At 43.4% G+C, this 20304-nt stretch overlaps 1 protein-coding gene and 1 pseudogene across 5 annotated transcripts in view; one reads left to right on the forward strand and one right to left on the reverse strand.

Annotated features, from left to right (window-relative positions):
* Positions 1 to 20304, forward strand: part of chd3 (chromodomain helicase DNA binding protein 3) — a 130066-nt gene that overhangs the window by 85925 nt on the left and 23837 nt on the right. For all 5 annotated transcript variants that reach the window (XM_073048730.1, XM_073048726.1, XM_073048729.1 and 2 more), the window contains 4 exons: positions 3253 to 3362; positions 4913 to 5060; positions 11305 to 11400; positions 18807 to 18938. In XM_073048730.1, coding sequence (XP_072904831.1) covers positions 3253 to 3362; positions 4913 to 5060; positions 11305 to 11400; positions 18807 to 18938 — 486 coding nt within the window. The remainder of the gene's footprint in view (positions 1 to 3252; positions 3363 to 4912; positions 5061 to 11304; positions 11401 to 18806; positions 18939 to 20304) is intronic.
* On the reverse strand, positions 5250 to 9421 carry LOC140728790 (Y-box-binding protein 1-like; annotated as a pseudogene).

Consider the following 20304-nt stretch of genomic DNA (forward strand, 5'->3'; position numbering starts at 1 on the left):
TATAAAACTGTTTCAGTTCGTGGGTATTTCTGTGATACCTTGCATGCCACATCCTTTCAATTGGGTTAAGGTCCAGGCTCTGACTTGGTCATTCGAAAATACAAATTTTCTTCTTAAAGCATTCTGTTGTTATTTTACTCTTGTGCTTCAGATCATTGTTACATCATCCAACCTCTTATTAAGCTTCAGATGTCAGACCACTACCCTGACATTCTCCTGTTAAGTGTCTTGATACAATTTTGAATCCGTTGTTCACTGATTGATTGCAAGCTGTCCAGGCCCTGAGGCAGCAAAGCAGCCCCAAACCACGATGCTCCTTCCACCGTGCTTTACAGTTGGGATGTGGTTTTGGTGTTGGTGTGCAGTGCCCTTTTTCCTCCAAACATAGCAAAGTGTATTTCTGGCAAAAAGTTTAATTTTGTCTCATCTATCCACAGAACATTGTACCAGAAGCGTTGTGGAACATCCAGGTAGTCTTTTGCAAACTTGAGAGGTGCTGCATTGTGTTTTTTAAGAGAGTAGTTGTTTTCTCCATGGTGTCCTTCCATGAACACTATTCTTGTTCAGTGCTTTTCTTGTAGTGGACATATGAACGGAGACTTTAACAAGTTCTAGAGATTTCTGCAGGTCTTTTCCTGTTACCCTTGGGTTCTTTTTCATCTCCTTTAGCATTCATTGGAACACCTGACTCCAAATAGCTTTTGTAGAAAGCATTACCCCAGAGATTCACATACATTTTTTTGAACCTAGACTGTGATTGTTTAAATAGCGTACTCAGTATTGATGAGAAGAAGTTCAATTGTTTGTGTGTTATTTAGTTTAGGCAGATTGTGCTTGTCTATTATTGTGACTTGGATGAAGATCAGACCACATTTTATGAGTAATTAATGCAGAAAACCAGGTGACCGCAAAGGGTTCACAAACTTTTTCTTGCAAATGTGTACTGCTGACACAAAAAAAATACATAACCTCTGGCACTCCTTCTCTGTCCCACAGCCCCCTTGCGGCACTCCACACACGCCATTCCCAACGCCCTTTGCTCTCGCCAGATTGAGTATGTCTCTTCAGGCTGCTGTACCACCTCGTTGATGGTAGCGTGTCCTAGGTGATGGGATCCTTAATGATAGATGCTGCCTTCTTGAGGCATTGCCTTTTGAAGGTGTCCTTGATGCTGGGGAGATTAATGCCCATGATGGAACTGGCTGAGTTTACAACTTTTTGCATTTTTTTTCTGATCCTGTACGGTGGCTGCTTCATACCAGATGGTGATCCAACCAGTTAGAATGCTCTGCACAGTGCATCTGTAGAAATTTGAGTGACTCGTTGGTGACATACCAAGTCTCTCCAAACTCCTGATTAAAATATACCTGCTGTCGTGCCTTCTTTGTAATTGAATTAATATACCAGGCCCAGGATAGGTCTTCAGAGATTCTGACACCCAGGAGCATGAAACTGCTCACCCTTTCTGCTACTGAACCCTCGATGAGGACTGGTTTGTGTTCCCTCAACTTCCCCTTCTTGAAGTCCACAATCAATTCCTTGGTATTATTAGCGTTTAGTGCAAGGTTGTTGTCGCCACACCACTCAACTCACTGATTTATCTCATTCCTGTACGCCCTAGTGTCTCCATCTGAAACTCCACCAACAATTGCTTCTATGTATAGTAATACTGTTCCACAATATCAAGTACACTTAATAGTGCAGTAAAGTGCCAATAATCCAGCAGCCTTGGGGCTTTAATGGTGGACTAGAAGATTTTCTGGATGGTGGAACATCCAAGCACACTTTTATTTCACTTTTCCACATTGTCACACTATAGTATAATAAAGCTTCTTAAGAATTTCATGAGCTTAAAGAGAGAGGAGATTATATGAGCAGTCCAGACCCTGACTCTTGGTTTTCTGGACCCCAAACCTAGCCCAACTGCACACCTGACTCGCAGTCCAGTCTGTGTGCAGTCACACTGTGGCCCTCTGCACACCCCACTTACACTCTTAATCCGCCAACTTGCACGCTGGATTAATGCGTGACCAAGGTAGCAAGCGGACTAGATTTCCATAAAACGGGTTCCTAACCTTTTTTTATGCCATGGACCAATGCCATTAAGCAAGGGATCCATGGATGCCAGGTTGGAAACCCCTGCCATAAAGCATGATGCTGGATTATTGCATTTTAATTGATAGGTGTAAAGCAATACTGATGGTTTAAACTAGGAACAACAGGTTGTATTTCTGTTGCTTTTTAATGTTTCCAGGTGAGTCCAGTTACATATAATTTCACATCTCAGAGATAGTAGGATTGATAAGCAATAGCTTGATCAAAGAAATAGGTTTTAGAGAATCCATTTCAAATCTTAAGATTTCAACATCTGAAGGTACCAGCAGAGGACTAAGGAACTGCATAGAGGTAATAAAGCATAGTTGGCCTGGAGGAGGTACCAGTGAAGAGGGAAAGGGGTAAGGTCAAAGTGAATCTGAGATCAGGATAAGAGTCTTGAAATGGAGATGTTGGGGAACCAGGGGAGAGAAGGTCAGTTGCAACAGGGGATGTTGCAAGCTAGAATATGGGCAGCAGATTTTCATCTTGGTTTGAATGTATATGAAAGATAGGAAGCTGGATCAGAACAGCCATTGCATTACATCTGGTTCTAAGGAAAAATCATCAACATGCAGCATTAACCCTGCCTTTACAGATGCTGCCCGACCTGATGAGTGCTTCCAGCATCTTCTGTTTTTATTTTTGATTTGCAGTAGTTGCTTTTAGATTATTCAAATTTGTTTCCAGGCATCAAAGACCTGCTTGAAGGTTTCAGCCACAGATAGGCTAGAATCAGGAGCTATTTGAAATGGATGGAATGATAAGTGATCAGAATTCATCCCTGATCAAACAGAAGGCATGTTGCTTCACACTCACATAGTTGCTAGGATGTGACATGGAGCTAGGGAAAGTCTGTGGTGAGATTTGTAGACAGCATGTGTGTTTTATATTAAATATAATATGTTTCATATTAAATATCAATTATTGGCAGAAACATTGGCTGATCTTGTATTGGATTTTGAACAAGCATTCTACTAAATTTGAGATGGTTGTGGCTCAGGAGATAAATTTGTGGTTGGTAGGTGTAAAAGCTAATTATGGAAATACCATGTGCCTACAGTAATATCTCCTTGCTAAGCTAGGTACATTGCAGTCAGCTACTCCATATACCAACAGAAAATTGTAACTAATCAGTGTTTATTTTTGAATGACCAGCCACTCCTGCTCCAAGCGATAAGTTAGAAGGAAGTGGAGCTCCTGTTGAGAAGGAACTAACAGATGGCAAAGAGGAAGAAGCGAATGGCGGTGAAAAGGTAGAATTGGAGGTATGTCCAAAATGAAGGTGAGACAAATGCTGGGAAGGCAAGTTCCTGAGATTGAGATTAATGAACGTTTAGTTATTAGGTCAAAAGTTGAATTTATTATCACATGCACATGTATTCTCAGGTGGTCTGTGCAAAGCTAGCCTGCAGCAGCATCACAGGCGCATAACATATAAGCAACATTGATAAGAAGTATACAAGTTCATAAATTATACACAATTTTTAAAAGAAAGAGCACAATCAGAAATTGAAAAGCATCCATTTTAGTGCACGTTAGTAGGTTATTGCACGAAAGTTGTGTTGAGGTAAATGATCAGCTATGAATGTGCTTGAATGGTTGAGTGGCCATTGAGGTCCGATGGCCTTCCCTAGTTTCTATTTATGGCTGAAGTGGGGAGCCCTGTCTTTAAGGATGCTTCTGATTTGCTCTTCAAAGTAATGGGGGTCATAACATTGGATTGCAAATAATCATGCTCTATTATAAAGAAAACTTATTGGCTTAATAATACCATATGAGGAAACAATTGTGTTTAGATTGAAATTCAAATGGGAGCAACTTGTAATGGGCAAATTGTTCAGACTGGAATCCAGTTTTAGGGTATCTATAATGGCACTTTTCTATGTCCCTTTCTCATCCCTTTTACCCAGCAATTCATGTTTTCATAAATATCACAAAGCTCACAGTGATGGATGAGTAACCCCTCACCTTGACTATGCACACAACTTTCCAAATCAGTGCTCTCTCTCAGCCTCTATATTTTGATTCATTTTGCTGCTGAACTATCTTAATAATTCAGTTGTCAGGGCACTTATCTACAGACTTGCAGATGGAGAAATGTAAAAGTTGTTTGAACTCTGATTTCATGGAAAGGCATTACACAGACCATGTCCATTTGATTCCATTATCTGCACCAGCTCTTTGAAAGAATGATCCAGTTTGTCCTACTTTGTCCCTATTTCTCCCTACCCTACTTAAAGCCCTGATTTCCATCTACCCTCCTCCCATTTTGTGTATTTATTTGCTGTTATGATATGGACAGTGCTCTCAGTGCTAACATTTATTGTCCATAATTGTTGCTGTCAGGCCTGAGTGGATGAGACTGGAAGATTTCATTCCCAGCAGAGCAGGGGCCACCAACTTTTTTTAAGCTGTGGACCTCTACCATTAACTGAAGGGTCCGTGGACCTCAGGATGGGAACCCCTGGTGTAGAGCATTATTGAACCAGTTCTTAGTTTCATGATTACCATTAATGAGATTTGCTAATCACCTTTATCAAGTCACTTTGTCAGTGTTTCAGATTAAACTCATTTAAAACAAATTCTCATTTTTCTCCTAGTTCTGATGATCATCTTAAATCTTATAACCATTCTGCCAACGTAATGACTTCCTAACAAATCATTAAATAAATAAGTGTCATATAAATACAAAAGTTAAATATTTTCAATTTGTCAAAGCTGATGAAGCATCTTACTGTAGATTGCCTTCCATTTTGATTTATTACATTTTTGGATTTCTTGTTGAATTTATATGTGTGATCACATTCCTTTTAAGACTCCCAGTGCAGAAGAAGATCCCATAGCCACTGAAAAGCCGGAGGCTCAGCCATCTGTTACTGAAGAGGTTAAAGAGCCGCCAGAAGAGGAAAAGGAGAATGCAGAGGGCGAAGTACAGGAACCGATGCCCAAAGAAGAAAAACAAGGTACCAGATTGCTGAGATATGAGGAGTGAATTGTATTGCCAAAAGATGATAAACCAGCCTTTTGCACTGATGCATGCCATTGTAATGGATTAAGAAAGAGAATATCCCAGGTTTTGTTTGATTTCCAGTGACTCCCTCTAGACTGGAGAAATGTTTCAAGAAATAAGAAGCAGTGGTGGATAAATGGAGTCAAACAGCATCTATGGGGGAGAAGGGAATTGTTGATGTTTTCAGTCAAAGTTCTGCTAAGTTCTACAGAGTCGTAATGCAAGATTCTGCGCCAAAACATCAAAAATTCCTCCTCTTCTCTCCCCCAGCAGATGCTGCTCTACCAACTGATTATTTGTTGCTCCAGATTCCAGCATCTGCAGTCTCTGTGCTTCTAATGATCTGGTTGAATGCATAGAAGGTGTGGACTGACGGTTTCCATTCTCCAGTACTCAAATGAAAACGTGGAGAGGGTAAACTGAATTGCCTTCACTGTGCTCTCAGTTCAGACTTGCAGTCTGTCGGTGTCCAGTGCTGCCACGCAGCCTGCTCTACATTGGTGAGACTCATCATAAATGGGGGTAATTGCTCTGTTGAGCACCTGCGCTCCATCTACCAAAAGCGGAACTTCCCGGTGGCAAAACATTTTAAATCCCGTTCCCATTCCGATAAGTTGGTCTATGGCCTCCTCTTGTGCTAAAGTGAGGACACCCTCAGGGCAGAGTAGCAATACCTTATATTCCATCTGGGTAGCCTCCAACATGACATGAATATCAATTTCTCCCCATGGCAAAAAAACATTCCCTCCCCCTCTTCTATATTACCCACTCAGGCCTCTTACCTCTTCTCACCTGTCTATCACCTCCCCTGGGTCTCCTCCATTCCCTTCTCCTATGGTCCACTCTCCTCCTATCAGATTCCTTCCTCTTCAGCCCTTGACCTTTCTTATTCACCTGGCTTCATCTAACATCTTTCTGCTAGGATGAAGGGTCTCGGCTTGAAATGTTTACTGTTCGTTTCCACAGATGCTGCCCGACCTGTTGAGTTCCTCCAGTGTGTTGTGCGTGTTTCTGCTAGTCTTCCTTCCCCTCCCCCCACCTTTTTTATTCTGGCATCTTCCCCTCCCTTTCTAGTCCTGAAGAAAGACTTGGCCCAAAACATTGACTGTTTATTAATTTCTATAGATGCTGCCTGAGCTGCTGAGTTGCTCTAGCATCTTGTGTGTGTTGCTTTTTGTTGTGTATGTGACCGGTTACACAACAAAACTATAAATAAAAACACTAGAGACTGGAGTTAACGGGTTTTATACTTGTGGAGCCTGAACTGAACACATATACAGTCGGCCCTCCTTATCTGCGAGGGATTGGTTCTGGGACCCCTCGTGGATACTAAAAAACGCGGATGCTCAAGTCGCTTATTCAACCTGTCTCAATGTGGTGGACCTTAGGACCCAGCTGAACCCCAGACCTTATTTAACCTATTGCAGTGCGGTGGACATTAGGACCTGGCGGCAGAGCTCTGAATCTGCAGTGTTTCTGTTCTCGAAAATAATCACGATCACCATTGAAAATAAATTGGAAATAATAAAGCGATCAGAAAGAGGTGAAATGCCATCGGACATTGGAAAAGGGTTAGGCTACAGTTAGTCAACGATCGGAACGATTTTAAAGGATAAAGTGAGAAAGGCCCTGCCCCAATGAAAGCTACAATTATTACTAAGCAACGCAGTGGTTTAATTATTGGGTTTTGGGTTTTTGATCCTCCACATCAACCAGGCACGGATGGAGAGCGCGCTCAGAAGTGGTCTGTCACTGGATCGAACTCGGGAACTTCCCGAGCCCAGCGCTGAAACATACGTTCTTAAGTGTTTTATATGCATAGAAAGGTAAAATGTATACTATACACTAAGACAAACATTTGACTAACTGACACTAAATAATACTGGATGTACCTGTTCCGACGTGCATAGTAAGAGAACTTCCAATTTTTTAAAAATCCCGATCCACGGTAACCTATGCACATCCTCCCGTATACTTTAAATCATCTCTAAATTACTTATAGTACCTAATACAATGTAAATGCTATGTAAAATAGTTGTTATACTGCATTGTTTAGGGAATAATGATAAGGAAAAAAAAGGCTGTCCATGCTGGAACAACAAGTGCTAGAAGAGCACTTGCGGGTTTTCTCGATTCGTGGTTGGTTGAATTCGCGCATGCAGAATTCGCGGATAAGAAGGACTGACTGCATACAAATCAATACACACCTAATAGCGCGTGCTCAATAACGTGTTACTACAACATAAAATAGTCCTGTATAATACAGTGGGCTATATGGTACACTCCACCCCTTTTATTTTAAAAGTGTATCATCTTTTTTTTTCCCCTGGGGCACTATGCTAAACAAATACTGTATGTGTACACTTAATATACAAACACCCACCAACTATTTAATTAGTAACTTAATAATATGAAATGATAACAAAGTAACATAATAATTATAACAAGTTTCTGGGGGAGGTCTTCTCTGCCCCTCTAAGTAACGTCTGTCAATAAACTTTTTTGTTTTAATATAGATTTCCATATAAAAGTCATGAAAAGTTGACCTCTGAGCATAGGGAGTTTCCATGGTCTGCTTCAAAGATAACTTGCCACCAACAAAAGAGGTGGTTGGTGATCTGCTGTCTCTACTAGTTATTCAAAAGTCCCGGCAATCCAATGACTCACAGAAAGATCAGTACTTTACCAGTAATCTTACGCTATTTGATGCAGCAGTTAATTGAAATCCTATTGTTCGTTCCATTGCTCTTAAGCTGCTGTTAAAGTACAGTTTTGCTGATATTAAGGATAAGGATAACCTGCAGTGCTATCTGTCTGGCTCAAGAGGGAGAATTCCTTCAGATGCACATTCGGCACAAATGTAAAAATACAATAGAAACCTTACAGTGTGATGCCAGAATTCACCTCTGTTTTGATGCTGTTTCCCAACTTCTTTGTGAAAAGCAAGACACATTGGCTGAGGATTCAAAATATTCAAAAAGAAACTTTCCTGCAAAGGATTAAGTGTATGATTCTCAATGGAGGAAATGATTGGTTCAAGATTTACCTTGTCCGAAAGCTGTTCTGTTTGAATGGGATAGATTTTGTCCTCTGTTAGGTTTACCTTCTTCCCCAGCAACCTGGCTTTCCTTTATTTCACCACGCTCAGTAATTTCTCCCTGAGGCTGGTTGCTATATTGTGGGTGGCGACCAGAGCGACGACGAACAAAGTAAAGTGGGTAACGCTGTCTTCTGTAAGGAGGGCAATGTTGCTGAATATAATCTTGGTTTTCTCCATTTGTTGCTGTCTCCACCTTCAATGTTCCATTGGTAATGATGCGGCGGACCTTGCCGGCGAGGGTTGTAGAGACGATAATGATTTCTGTCTGCAGCATATTGGCTTCCTTGGACTGGAACTCCTCCGGGACCAGTTACGTTTGCTACTTCTGCACCCTTTTCACCTTCCACTATGTCGAACTCCACAGTTTCACCGTCTCCAACACTGCGGAGGTATTTCCGTGGGTTATTCTTTTCTATAACAGTCTGATGTACAAACACATCTTCCTTTGTAATATTCTTGTTGATGAATCCATATCCATTTCGTACGTTGAACAACTTTACTGTTCCAAACACCTTTGTTGCGATGACTTTCTTCTCCCCGGGGGATTTGGGTTTGTCTGTCTGTTGCTGCTGCTGCTGTTCGGATTGCTACTCTGTCGTGGCCTCGCTCATGGTGCTGCCAGGCTGTGTGAGGTGGTTGCGGCTCAGGCCGGTCTGAGATGGGGGCTCCTGCGCCCTCCTTACAGGAGTCAGCGTTACCCACCTTAATTTGTTTGTTGTCACTATGGTCGCCACCCACAATATAGCAACCAGCCTCAGGGAGGAATTACTAAGGGTGGTGAAATAAATGAAAGCCAGGTTGCTGCTGAAGAAGGTAAACCTAACAGAGGACAAAATCAATTCCATTCAAACAGAACAGCTTTTGGACAAGGTAAATCTTAAACCAATCATTTCCACCATTGAGAATCATACACTTAATCCTTTCTACTTTTTCCTGTCTCCGGTTGCAGAAAAAGCTCGGTATTTCGTATTCCTTCTTTGTATTGTTGATCTAGTTTCTTCGTCCTTTTCTGAAACTCCTGCAAAGTGCCTTCCTGTAACTGCTGTCGCTGTCTTTTAAGAGGTCAATTGCCCCTGGTACATCTGCTCTTTTACTTCCAGGTAGTCTTCATCATCCTGCTTATTGGCAATATCTGTCTCTTTCATGCTGTGAAGTTGCAGACAAGACAATTCACTTTCGTCTAAAACATTTTCATCAGAACTTCCTTCTTTCATTTTGTGTACCTTGTTGTACTTTCCTTCCTGGGGTTTCTTGTTTCTCTGTATTTTGCTCTTTTCCTGCTGTTTACTAACTTTGCATTCTCTGCTGGTGTGGCCCTGTTTGCCACAGTTCCTTCATTCTTTGTCTTTAAACCAACAGTCCTCAGGTTCATGTGACATGTTCCCACAATGGTAACATTTCTTTCCTTCATTTCTGCTCAGTGACATTTTATTCGTAGCATATTCCAGAGATTTTTGTTGTATCTCTGCAGTACCTCATGCAGCTGATTCTAATGATATTGAGATGTTTAGCGCTTTTTCAAATATAAGGTCTTTTTCACACAGGAGCTTCTTCTGTGTGGTTTCACAGTACATTCCACACACTAACCTATCCCTCAATGCGATTAACATTCTTAAGGGATTGGACACGATAGAGGCAGGAAACATGTTCCCGATGTTGGGGGAGTCCAGAACCAGAGGCCACAGTTTAAGATTAAGGGGTAGGCCATTTAGAATGGAGTTGAGGAAAAACTTCTTTACCCAGAGAGTTGTGGATCTATGGAATGCTGTGCCTCAGAAGGCAGTGGAGGCAATTCTCTAGATGCTTTCAAGAAAGAGTTAGATAGAGCCCTTAAAGATAGCGGAATCAAGGGACATGGGGAGAAGGCAGGAACGGGGTACTGATTGTGGATGATTAGCCATGTTCACATTGAATGGCGGTGCTGGCTCGAAAGGCTGAATGGCCTACTCCTGCACCTATTGTCTATTGCATCTGATAGACCCGCTCCAAACTGACAATGTTCAGAAATGCTTTCATTTTTGCTCTGATTCCGATTGTAAAATTTAAATCTTTCAGCAAAGACCAGTGATTTGGGGTTTAAATGCTGTTGGAGGGTGTCTACTATTTGCTTGAACGTTTTGTCAGCTGGCTTTTCAGGGGTTAACAAGCTCCGTAGCAGTCCGTATGTTTTCGCGCCAGTTACGCTAAGTAATACACTGGCTTTCTTGTCCTCATTAACATCATTGGCATTGCAATATAACTCAGTGTGAGTTGCCCAGTCTTCAATGCCACTATCAAATGCTGTAATAGTCCCAATTAATGCCATCCTTTTTGTGTTCCATTCCCGTTTTTCCCCTTGTTTTCTTTTTGACTAGCTCCTGGCAGTTACTGCGAATTTGCTTTACTCATGTGACCTTCTTCTCAGCGTCCTGAGCGCCTTCTGTTTAGATGCATGTCTCGCTCCTTTTTATCTCCCTAAGGCAGACCCTCAGCCCCTCAGCCCCTGGGGTTCAGCACTGGCTGTGGTCTTGCCTGGACGGCACGTCTGCGGCTCCGCCTGTGTCTCTCAACGTTCCCGACTCCAACGGAACTCCCGCTTCCTTCCGATTGCCATTCTCAATTAAAACACGGCGTTCCAATACGATGTAGGTTCATTAACCTTGTCGCCAATTTGTTGTGTATGTAACCGGTTACACAACAAAACTATAAATAAAAACACTAGAGACTGGAGCTAAGTTAACAAGGGTTTTTATTTATGGAACCGGAACTGAACACGTATATACAGATTAATACGTACCTAATAGCGCATGCTCAGTAATGTGTTACTACGACATAAAATAGTCCCATAGTATACAGTAGGCTATATGGTACACTTTGGATTTCCAGCATCTGTAGAATTTCTCGTGTTTATGAATTGCAGTGAAGTATAATGATTTTAGTTAGTTCGGACCAATCCTCATTTGAATTCCCACAAAGAGGAACAGAAGACCTCATGAAATGTTTCCCAAAGAGATAAATTAGTCCATGCACAGGAGTCAAATGAAATGACAACAAAACTACTAGAATGTTTGGTTTTAAATTTGTGCCAGTGTCCTGACACATCTTACTTTAAATACAGAACCTGAAAGGAGTGGTGGGGACACTCCCATCGAAAAATCTGAAGCAAACTTGGAGACAAAGGAGAAAACTGAACAAGAAACAACTGATGTGAAAGGTAATTGTGCCACATTGCTTCATCTAGGCATCCTACAAGGCTGCACAGAGCCTCTTGTGTTAAAGGAATTTGTTCCCTCTGTCCCAAACACTCGAAAAGATTTCTGTCTGGTTTACACCAGTTCAATTAGTTTCCCTTTGTCCTTTCTTAATGTATCTGCCACCTTCTCCATAGAAAAAGACTCAAAGTCATCTCTTGGTTGTTCAGCAACATCAGACCATCAGTGTGCCACTGAATTTGTGTGAGGAGCCAAGAAGGTTTATCTTGACAGTGATAGGACCTGTCATGTATTAGCATGGTGAAGCTGCAGATGTTCACATTATGGTCACAAAATAAGAGCTGTACAGAGTAAAAACAGGCCCTTTGGCTCCCTACTTCTGTGCTAATCGTTATCTTCATCCATGTAAATCCCACGCCTGCATTAAATCCATGTCCCTCTGTGCTAGGGTTCCCAACCTGGGGTTCGCAGACCCCTCAGTTAATTGTAGGGGTCCATGGCATAATAAAGTTTGGGACCTCTTTCTCTATGCCCTGTTAAAATGCCTCTTAAGTGTTGTTACTGTTCTCCCCTCCTCCAGCTTCTCTGGCAGCTCATTCGGGTATCAACTTTTCTGTGTGTTTTAAATAAATAAATAAAAATTACCACTCAGATCCTTTCTAAACCTTCTCCATCTCACCTTAAACCTTTAGTGGCTGTCCATTGTATTCTGACAATGACAGAAAACCTATGTGGGTGAGTTTTAAAGTGGAAAGCCATTGCACTGGAGCAGTTCCACTCTCTCATCCTCAGAAGTCTGAGTCCAGCAGTACGAACCAGCATCACAAATTGGGGTCTTCCTTGATTGCATCTTCTGTGCCTTCATGTCTTTTGCTCTCCACTGAGCATTGCAGTACCACCTTCTCACAGAATTCTGTAGATCTCATCTGCCCAGTTTGTCGTAACTGGCCTCGCGTGCTAAGATAGGCATATGTCTATAAATCACCAGGGTATGAGGCCACTGGCTGTCCTCACCTGGTTTAGCCCTGCCTGCCGAGGCCATGAACCAGGGTGCAGCTGCTGTCACATGCAAACAGCTGCTTGGAGCTACAGGTGTGAGCTGAATGTCCGAAGGGGACCCAAGGTGATGAGTTGCCCTGGAATGGGCACAAGAAACCCCTTCACCAGAAGTGCAACCCCTCCCTGTACACCCCTTACATGCTCCTTAAATCTTTAGATCTAGGTTTAGACAGTCATACCATGGGAATCAGATACTGGGTAACTACACTATCTATGCCTCTCTTGTCATACACCTCTCAGCCAACTGCTACAGAAAAAACAACCTATCCAGTCTCAAATTCAAGTTCAGTTTATTGTCATTCAACTGTACACATGTTTACTGCCAAACGAAGCAACTTAACCCGGACCAGGGTGCACAACACAATGCATGTAGTTCAAACACACGCACACAAATAAATTAACAAATAATAAGGTGCATTTATGACACAAGTTTAAAAGTAAACAGTATAACACTTCTGGTGCTTCATATGTGATGAGACCTATGTGGTGGCAGTGTGTTCAGTACTCTTGCAGCCTGGGGATAAATGCTGTTCCCATCCTAACATTTCTTGTCTTAAAGCCACCTTAACCTCTTGCCTGATCGTAGGGGCCAAATAGATTGTGCACAGGTGGGTGGTATCATTGACAATACTAAGGGCCCTACATACTCTGCACTCCTGATTGGTGAAAGGAAGACCCCAATGATCTGCTCAGGAGTCCTTGCAATCCTTTGTAGGAACGTGGTAGGATGCCTTACAATTCTCATATCAGATGGTGATGCAACTGGTCAGGACAGTCTTGATGATGTTCCTGTAAAAATTGGTTGGAATGGGGGGAAGGGGGAAGCCAGACTTGCCTCAATCTCTTTGCTGATAACTGAAGCCATCCAGTTCAGGCTGCTTCCTTGTGAACTCTCTCTATTTTAATCACATCCTTTCTATAGTATGGTGACCAGAACTGGACATAATGCACCAGGTGCAGCCCAACTAGTTTCCTTTTAACAACCATAGAACACTACAGCACAGTACAGGCCCTTCAGCCCTCCATGTTGTGCCGACCCATATAATCCTTTTTTTAAAAAAGTACTAAACCCACACGACCCCATAACCCTCCATTTTTCTTTCAACAAACAAACAACAACAACTTACCTCTGATGTCTCCCCTAAACTTCCCTTCCTTAATTTTGTACATATGCGCTCTGGTATTTGCTATTGGTGCCCTGGGAAACAGGTACTGACTATCCACCCTATCTATGTCTCTCATAATCTTGTAGACCTCTATCAAGTCCCCTCTCATTCTTCTACACTCCAAAGAGAAATGTCCCAGCTCTGCTAACCTTGCTTCATATGACTTGTTCTCCAAACCAGGCAACATCCTGGTAAATCTCCTCTGCACCCTCTCCATAGCTTCCACATCTTTCCTATAATGAGGTGACCAGAATTGAACACAATACTCTTAAGTGCGGTCTCACCAGAGATTTGTAGAGTTGCAACATGACCTCTCTACTCTTGAACTCAATCCCCTGTTAATGAAACCTAGCATCCCATAGGCCTTCTTAACTACCCTATCAACCTGTGCAACGACCTTGAGGGATGTATGGATTTGAACCCCAAGGTCCCTTTGTTCATCCACACTCTTAAGTAACTGACCATTAATCCTGTACTGTCTTCTGGTTTGTCCTTCCAAAATGCATCACCTCACACTTGTCCGGGTTGAACTCCATCTGCCATTTTTCTGCCCAACTCTGCAGCCTGTCTATATCCTCTTGTAACCTTCAACAACCTACAGCTCCATCCACAACTCCTCCAATTTTCGTGTCATCCGCAAACTTACTCACCCATCCTTCCGCCTCTACATCCAGGTCATTTGTAAAAATAACAAATAGCAGGGGTCCCAGGACAGATCCCTGCAGCACTCCACTAGTCACCGACCTCCAGGCAGAATACTTTCCTTCCACAACTACCCTCTGCTTTCTTCCTTTAAGCCAATTTTTTATCCAAACAGCCAAGGTTCCACTTATCCCATGCCTCATGACTTTCTGGATGAGTCTCTCTTGTCAAATGCTTTGCTAAAGTCCATGTAGACCACATCCACTGCCCTACCCTCATCAGTTTCTTCTGTTACCTCTTCAAAAAACTCAATCATGCTAGTGAGGCACGATCTTCCCTTCACAAAGCCATGTTGACTATCCATGAGTAGACTGTACTCTCACCAAAATGCTCCCCCACCAAGAGGTCTGTCACCTGACCAGGTTCATTACCCAGAACTAGATCTAGTATAGCCTCTCCTCTCATCGGCCGGTCCACATACTGTGTCAGGAATCCTTCTTGAACACACCTGACAAATTCAGCCCCATCTATCCCCGTTGCACTTAGGAGGTGCCAGTCAATATGAGGGAAGTTGAAATCACCCATAACTACTACCCTGTATTTCCTGCACCATTCTAAAATCTGCCTGCTTATCTGCTCCTCGGGCTATTTGGGGGCCTATAGACTACTCCCAGCACAGTGATTGATCCCTTCCTATTTCTGACTTCGACCCAGACTGACTCCGTGGACACTCCTTCTGCAGCGTCCTCCCTTTCTATAGCCATGATACTATCCCTGACCAGCAATGCCACTCCCCCCCCCCCCCCCCCACCTTTTCTACCTCCCATCCTATTCCTTTTAAAACACCTGAACCCCGGGACGTGCATCATCTAATCCTGCCCTTCCTCCAACCAAGTTTCAGTAACGGCCACAACATCATAGTTCCACATACTAATCCATGCTCTTAAGTTCATCCTCCTTGTTCATAATACTCCTAGCATTGAAATAGACACATTTCAACCCCTTTAACTGGCTGCAGTTATGTTCTGTCCCCTGCTTGTCCTTCCTCATCAACTCAGAACTCTTAGCATCGTGCCCTTGTCCTTCTACCTTAATACCTGCATTCACATTCTGATTCCCACCCCCCTGCCAAACTAGTTTAAACCCTCCCCAACAGCTCTATCAAACCTGCCCGCCAGGATTTTGGTCCCCCTGGGATTCAAGTGCAACCTGTCCTTTTTGTACAGGTCACACCTGCCCCAAAAGAGGTCCCAATGATCCAGAAATCTGAATCCCTGCCACCTGCTCCAATCCCTCAGCCATGCATTTATCCTCCACCTCATTCTATTCCTGTTCTCACTGTCGCGTGGCACAGGCAGTAATCCCGAGATTACTACCTTTGACGTCCTGCTTTTCAACTTCCTTCCTAACTCCCTGTAGTCTTCTTTCAGGACCTCTTCCCTTTTCCTACCTATGTCATTGGTACCAATATGTACCATGACCTCTGGCTGTTCTCCCTCCCACCGCAGCATATCTTGGACGTGATCAGAAACATCCCAGACCCTGGCACCTGGGAGGCAAGCTACCATCCGAGTTTCTTTCCTGCATCCGCAGAATCGCCTGTCTGACCCCCTGTCTATAGAGTCCTCTATCACTACTGCCTTCCTCTTCCTTTCCCTACCCTTCTGAGCCACAGGGTCAGACTCTGTGCCAGAGGCACGACCACTGTCGCTTCCCCCAGATAGGCTGTTCCCCCCCCCAACAGTACTCAAACAGGAGTATTTATTGTCAAGGGGTACAGCCACAGGGGTACTCTCTATTACCTGACTCTTCCATTTCCCTCTCCTGACTGTGACCCATTTTTTAGTCCCCCGTGGCCCCAGAGTGACCACCTGCCTGTAGCTCCTCTCTATCACCTCCTCACTCTCCCTGACCAGATGAAGGTCATCGAGTTGCATCTCCAGTTCCCTAACACAGTCCCTTAGGAGTTGCATCTCGATGCACCGGGTGCAGATATGGCTGTCCGGGACACCGGGAGACTCCAGGACCTCCCACATCTGACACCAACCACAGAAAACTGGCCTCACACACATACTACCTCCTTTTGCAATCAACAAGTGCCTCACCTCGTCCCGTGGAGACAAAGCCTTTTTACTCTGCTGCCTCTCACTCCGCTGCCTGCTCCCAATGCTGGATATGGCTGCCTTCTTTTTAAACTGTTCGCGCTCAACAGGCGGACGTCACGCGCCTGCGTAGTCTGGCCTCTCTCTTCCCCCGAGAACTCAAAATGTCTTCCCGCTGAAAATCCTTAGGTGCTCTCCCGCTGCCTTCTTGTTCTGAATCCTTTTAGGATTCCATTTAGGATGATAAATCATAGAAGTTTTTGGAACAAGAAGAACCTATTGCGTCCTTGTTGGCCAAAAGTAGACTATTTAGATTAAACAAGAGAAAATTTGTGAATGCTAGAAATCCAAGCAATACACATAAAATGCTGGAGGAACTGAGCAGGCCAGCCAGCATCTATGGAAATAAGTATTGTCGATGTTTCGGGCTGAACCCCTTTTGCAGGACTAGAGAAAAGAAGCTGAGGAGAAGATTTAAAAGGTGAGAAGAAGGGAAAGAGAAACACAACGTGATAGGTGAAACCTGAAGGGGGAGGGATGAAGAAAAAATCTTGGAAGTTGATAGGTGAAAGGTCATGGAAGGAAGAAAAAGGGGGAGGAGCACCAGAGGGAGTCGCTGGGTGGACACGATGATAAGATGAGAGAAGGTAAATGAGATGGGAAATGCTGAAGGAGAGGGTGGATGAGGGGCATTGGTGTTGTATAGGGACCTGGTGAACCTCTGAAATTATTGAAAAGCTACCTGTCACAGCTACCTAGACTATACCTCTTCCCACCCTGTTACTTGTAAAAATTCCATCCCCTTCTCTCAATTCCTCAGTCTCTGCTGCATCTGCTCTCAGAATTAGGCTTTTCATTCTAGAACAGAGATGTCCTCCTTTTTCAAAGAAAGGGGCTTTCCTTCTTCCACCATCAACACTGTCCTCAAACTGCATCTCTTCCATTTCACGCACATCTGCCCTTTCCCTATACTTCTGCCACCCTATCAGGGATAGGGTTCCTCTTGTCCTCACTTACCACCCCACCAGCCTCCACATCCAGCACATAATTCTCCAAAACTTCCGCCATCTCCAATGGGATCCCACCACCAAGCACATATTCCCCCCCCCCCCCCCCAAGTTTCTGCTTTCCGCAGAGATCACTCCCTACGCGACTCCCCTGTCCATTTGTCCCTCCCCAATGATCTCCCTCCTGGCACTTGCCCTTGCAAGCGGAACAAGTGCTATAGCTCCCTCACTACCAATCAGTCCTTCCAAGTGAAGCAACACTTCACCTGTAAGTCTATTGGGATCATAAAGTTCACCTGTAAGTCTGTTGTCGTGCTCTTGGTGTGGCCTCCTGTATATTGGTGAGGTCTGATGTAGAATGGAAGACAGCTTTGTCAAGCACCTACGCTCCATCCACCAGAAAAAGCGGGATTTCCCGGTGGCCACCCATTTCAATTCCACTTCCCTTGCCCATTCCAATACGTCTATCCATGGCTTCCTCCACTGTCGTGATGAGGCCACACTTGGGTTGGAGGAACAACACCTTGTATTCCATTTAGGTAGCCTCCAACCTGATTGTATGAACATCGATTTCTCGAACTTCTGGTAACTCCCACAACCCCCCCCCCCCCTTCACCATTTCCCATCTCCTTTTCCTCCTCTCACCTTATCTGCTTGTCTGCCCATTGACTCCCCCTGGTGCTCCTCCCACCTTTTCTTACTTCCATGGCCTTCTGTCTCTTTCAACTGTCAACTTCCAAGCTCTTTACTTCATCCTTCACCTACTACCTTGTTTCCCTCTCCCTTGCCCCCACCTTTTAAATCTACTCCTCAGCTTCTTTTCTCTAGTCCTGCTGCAATGTCGACAATACACTTTTCCATAGATGCTACCTGGCCTACTGAGTTTCTCCTGCATTTTGTGTGTGTTGCTGCTATTTAGATTAATTCCACTTTCCAACTCTTGGGGACTATGCAACTTCAAATAATCATCCAAGTGCATTTTTAAATATAGTGAGAGTTTCTGAAATTAGTAAAATAGTGTGAACTAAACCCAGTCTATTTTAAATTCATTTTTTGAAACAATAAAGGACACAACCAGTGCTCATGGCAAACCACTAAAATTTGTGGCTTAATGGAATTCAGGATTTTAGCTGTGATAATAAAAACCTGCTAATATGTGTCTGAATCTGGATGTTAATGGATGTAGAACAGGTTGGTGGCACTACCCTGTTCTTTAGATGGTGCTCATGAGTTTGGGACATGCTGCCTTGGCAAGATGCTACAGGATACCACACTGCCTTCATCATGCACTTTGTGTGGGTGAGGTGAATGTTTCAAGTGTCAGACTGTCCACTTTCCCCTGATTGGTGCCTCCCTAATCATCTAAAAGGTTTTCTCCTTCAGAACGTTAATGTATCTTCAAGTGAATTTGTCTTTTTTTTTGTAAATACAGAGGAGACCAAAACAGAGAAGGATCTGAAATCCGGTACCATAAAGGATGAAAACAAAAGTAATGGGAAGAGAGAGGAGGACAGGATGGAGAAGTGCAAATTCATGTTTAACATTGCTGATGGCGGCTTTACAGGTAATGCAGATCCCTTTAACTCCTGCATTAGCAGGTTGTAACCAGTGAGCACAGATATATAATATATGGCAGACAAATAGGGAACAAGATGGGAAGAATATTATTGTGATCTGGTACATTCCTTCTGAGAGGGTTTGAGCAGCAGTGCAATAATAACTTTCCAAAAAGGGAGAAAGAATGTATCAAAGGGAGCAGAAAATATTTGTTAAGTTTATGAAGTGCTAGAGCTTGTTGGATTATATGTATTTTTCAAAGGAGTTTTCCTCTTGGAAAAATGAAACTGGTTAGACCCTGTCTAAAATATTCTATTCAGTTCTTATTGCACATCAAGGGGGATGATTTGACTTTGGCAGCTTTGCAGCACAGTTTTGCTAGAATATTATTACTGCTAAAAGAAGTACATTGCAAAGTTATTCACGTATTATCATAACTATTTTACTCCATTGTAATCCCTCTGACGCAGGTTGAGGACTCTTTTAATTGACATACATGACAATTCAAACATTCAATTGTCTAGAAATTCTTTCATCTGCTGAAGGCTGACAGGGAAGGTGGGGTTCCTAGAGGTCAAAATCTGACAATTGGGTAGGTTCAGAGCTCATCTCAGGAAGCACTCTTCCACAGAGCGATGGAAACCTAGAACACCGTTCCCCCCACCCCTCCATGATCCCAGAAAAGCTGTTGAGTCTGGGCACAGGTGAAAAATGTCAAAACTGATGTGCCTAAATATTCAGTTGCTAGCACTTTTTTTTTCCTTGATGCTATTGAAAATTAAACCAGAATAAGCTGCAGTTTGGGGCTGATTCATGGCAGTGCAGGGTGATTTCATCTTCTTTGGAAAGTTACTTTTGAGTACTGAAGGAGGGAGCTTGGTCCATGTTGTACTGAGGCCTATCCTGCCTGCTTCTGGTAAGATGTCAGCATGCTCAGACGCAGTGGCTTCTACGGGGCCAACCAAGTGTGTCATTGTCTTTTTTTAAATGTATTTGTTACAACTACAAAACCGCGCTGGACGTTATGAACTTAAAAGAACTGCAGGTCTACGCCATCACCGAGATGTTCACTGGTGGAGAAACTGAAGGATTTGGACGGTGCAGGTTATGTGCCTGCCTGTGTCAGAGAGGTGTCGGTGCACGAAAGTGGTGTGTAATCTAACAGCAAGTAATTGTATTAGTCGCTTTTCTTGTAATCACAAGACTGACCCTGTTGGATATTGGCAATGTGGGATGCTGCAAGTCTGATTCTGTTTTATAAGCAAGTGGCGGAGAAGCTGCAAGGCCACAGTCGTAGTGAGGACTAAGCCTCAAACCACAGTGTTGCCTGTTTGCAGCCACCTAATACTGAGGCGTCAATCAGTGTGCTGCAC

Source organism: Hemitrygon akajei, chromosome 6, assembly GCF_048418815.1.
Source record: "Hemitrygon akajei chromosome 6, sHemAka1.3, whole genome shotgun sequence".
Classification (NCBI taxonomy): domain Eukaryota; kingdom Metazoa; phylum Chordata; class Chondrichthyes; order Myliobatiformes; family Dasyatidae; genus Hemitrygon; species Hemitrygon akajei.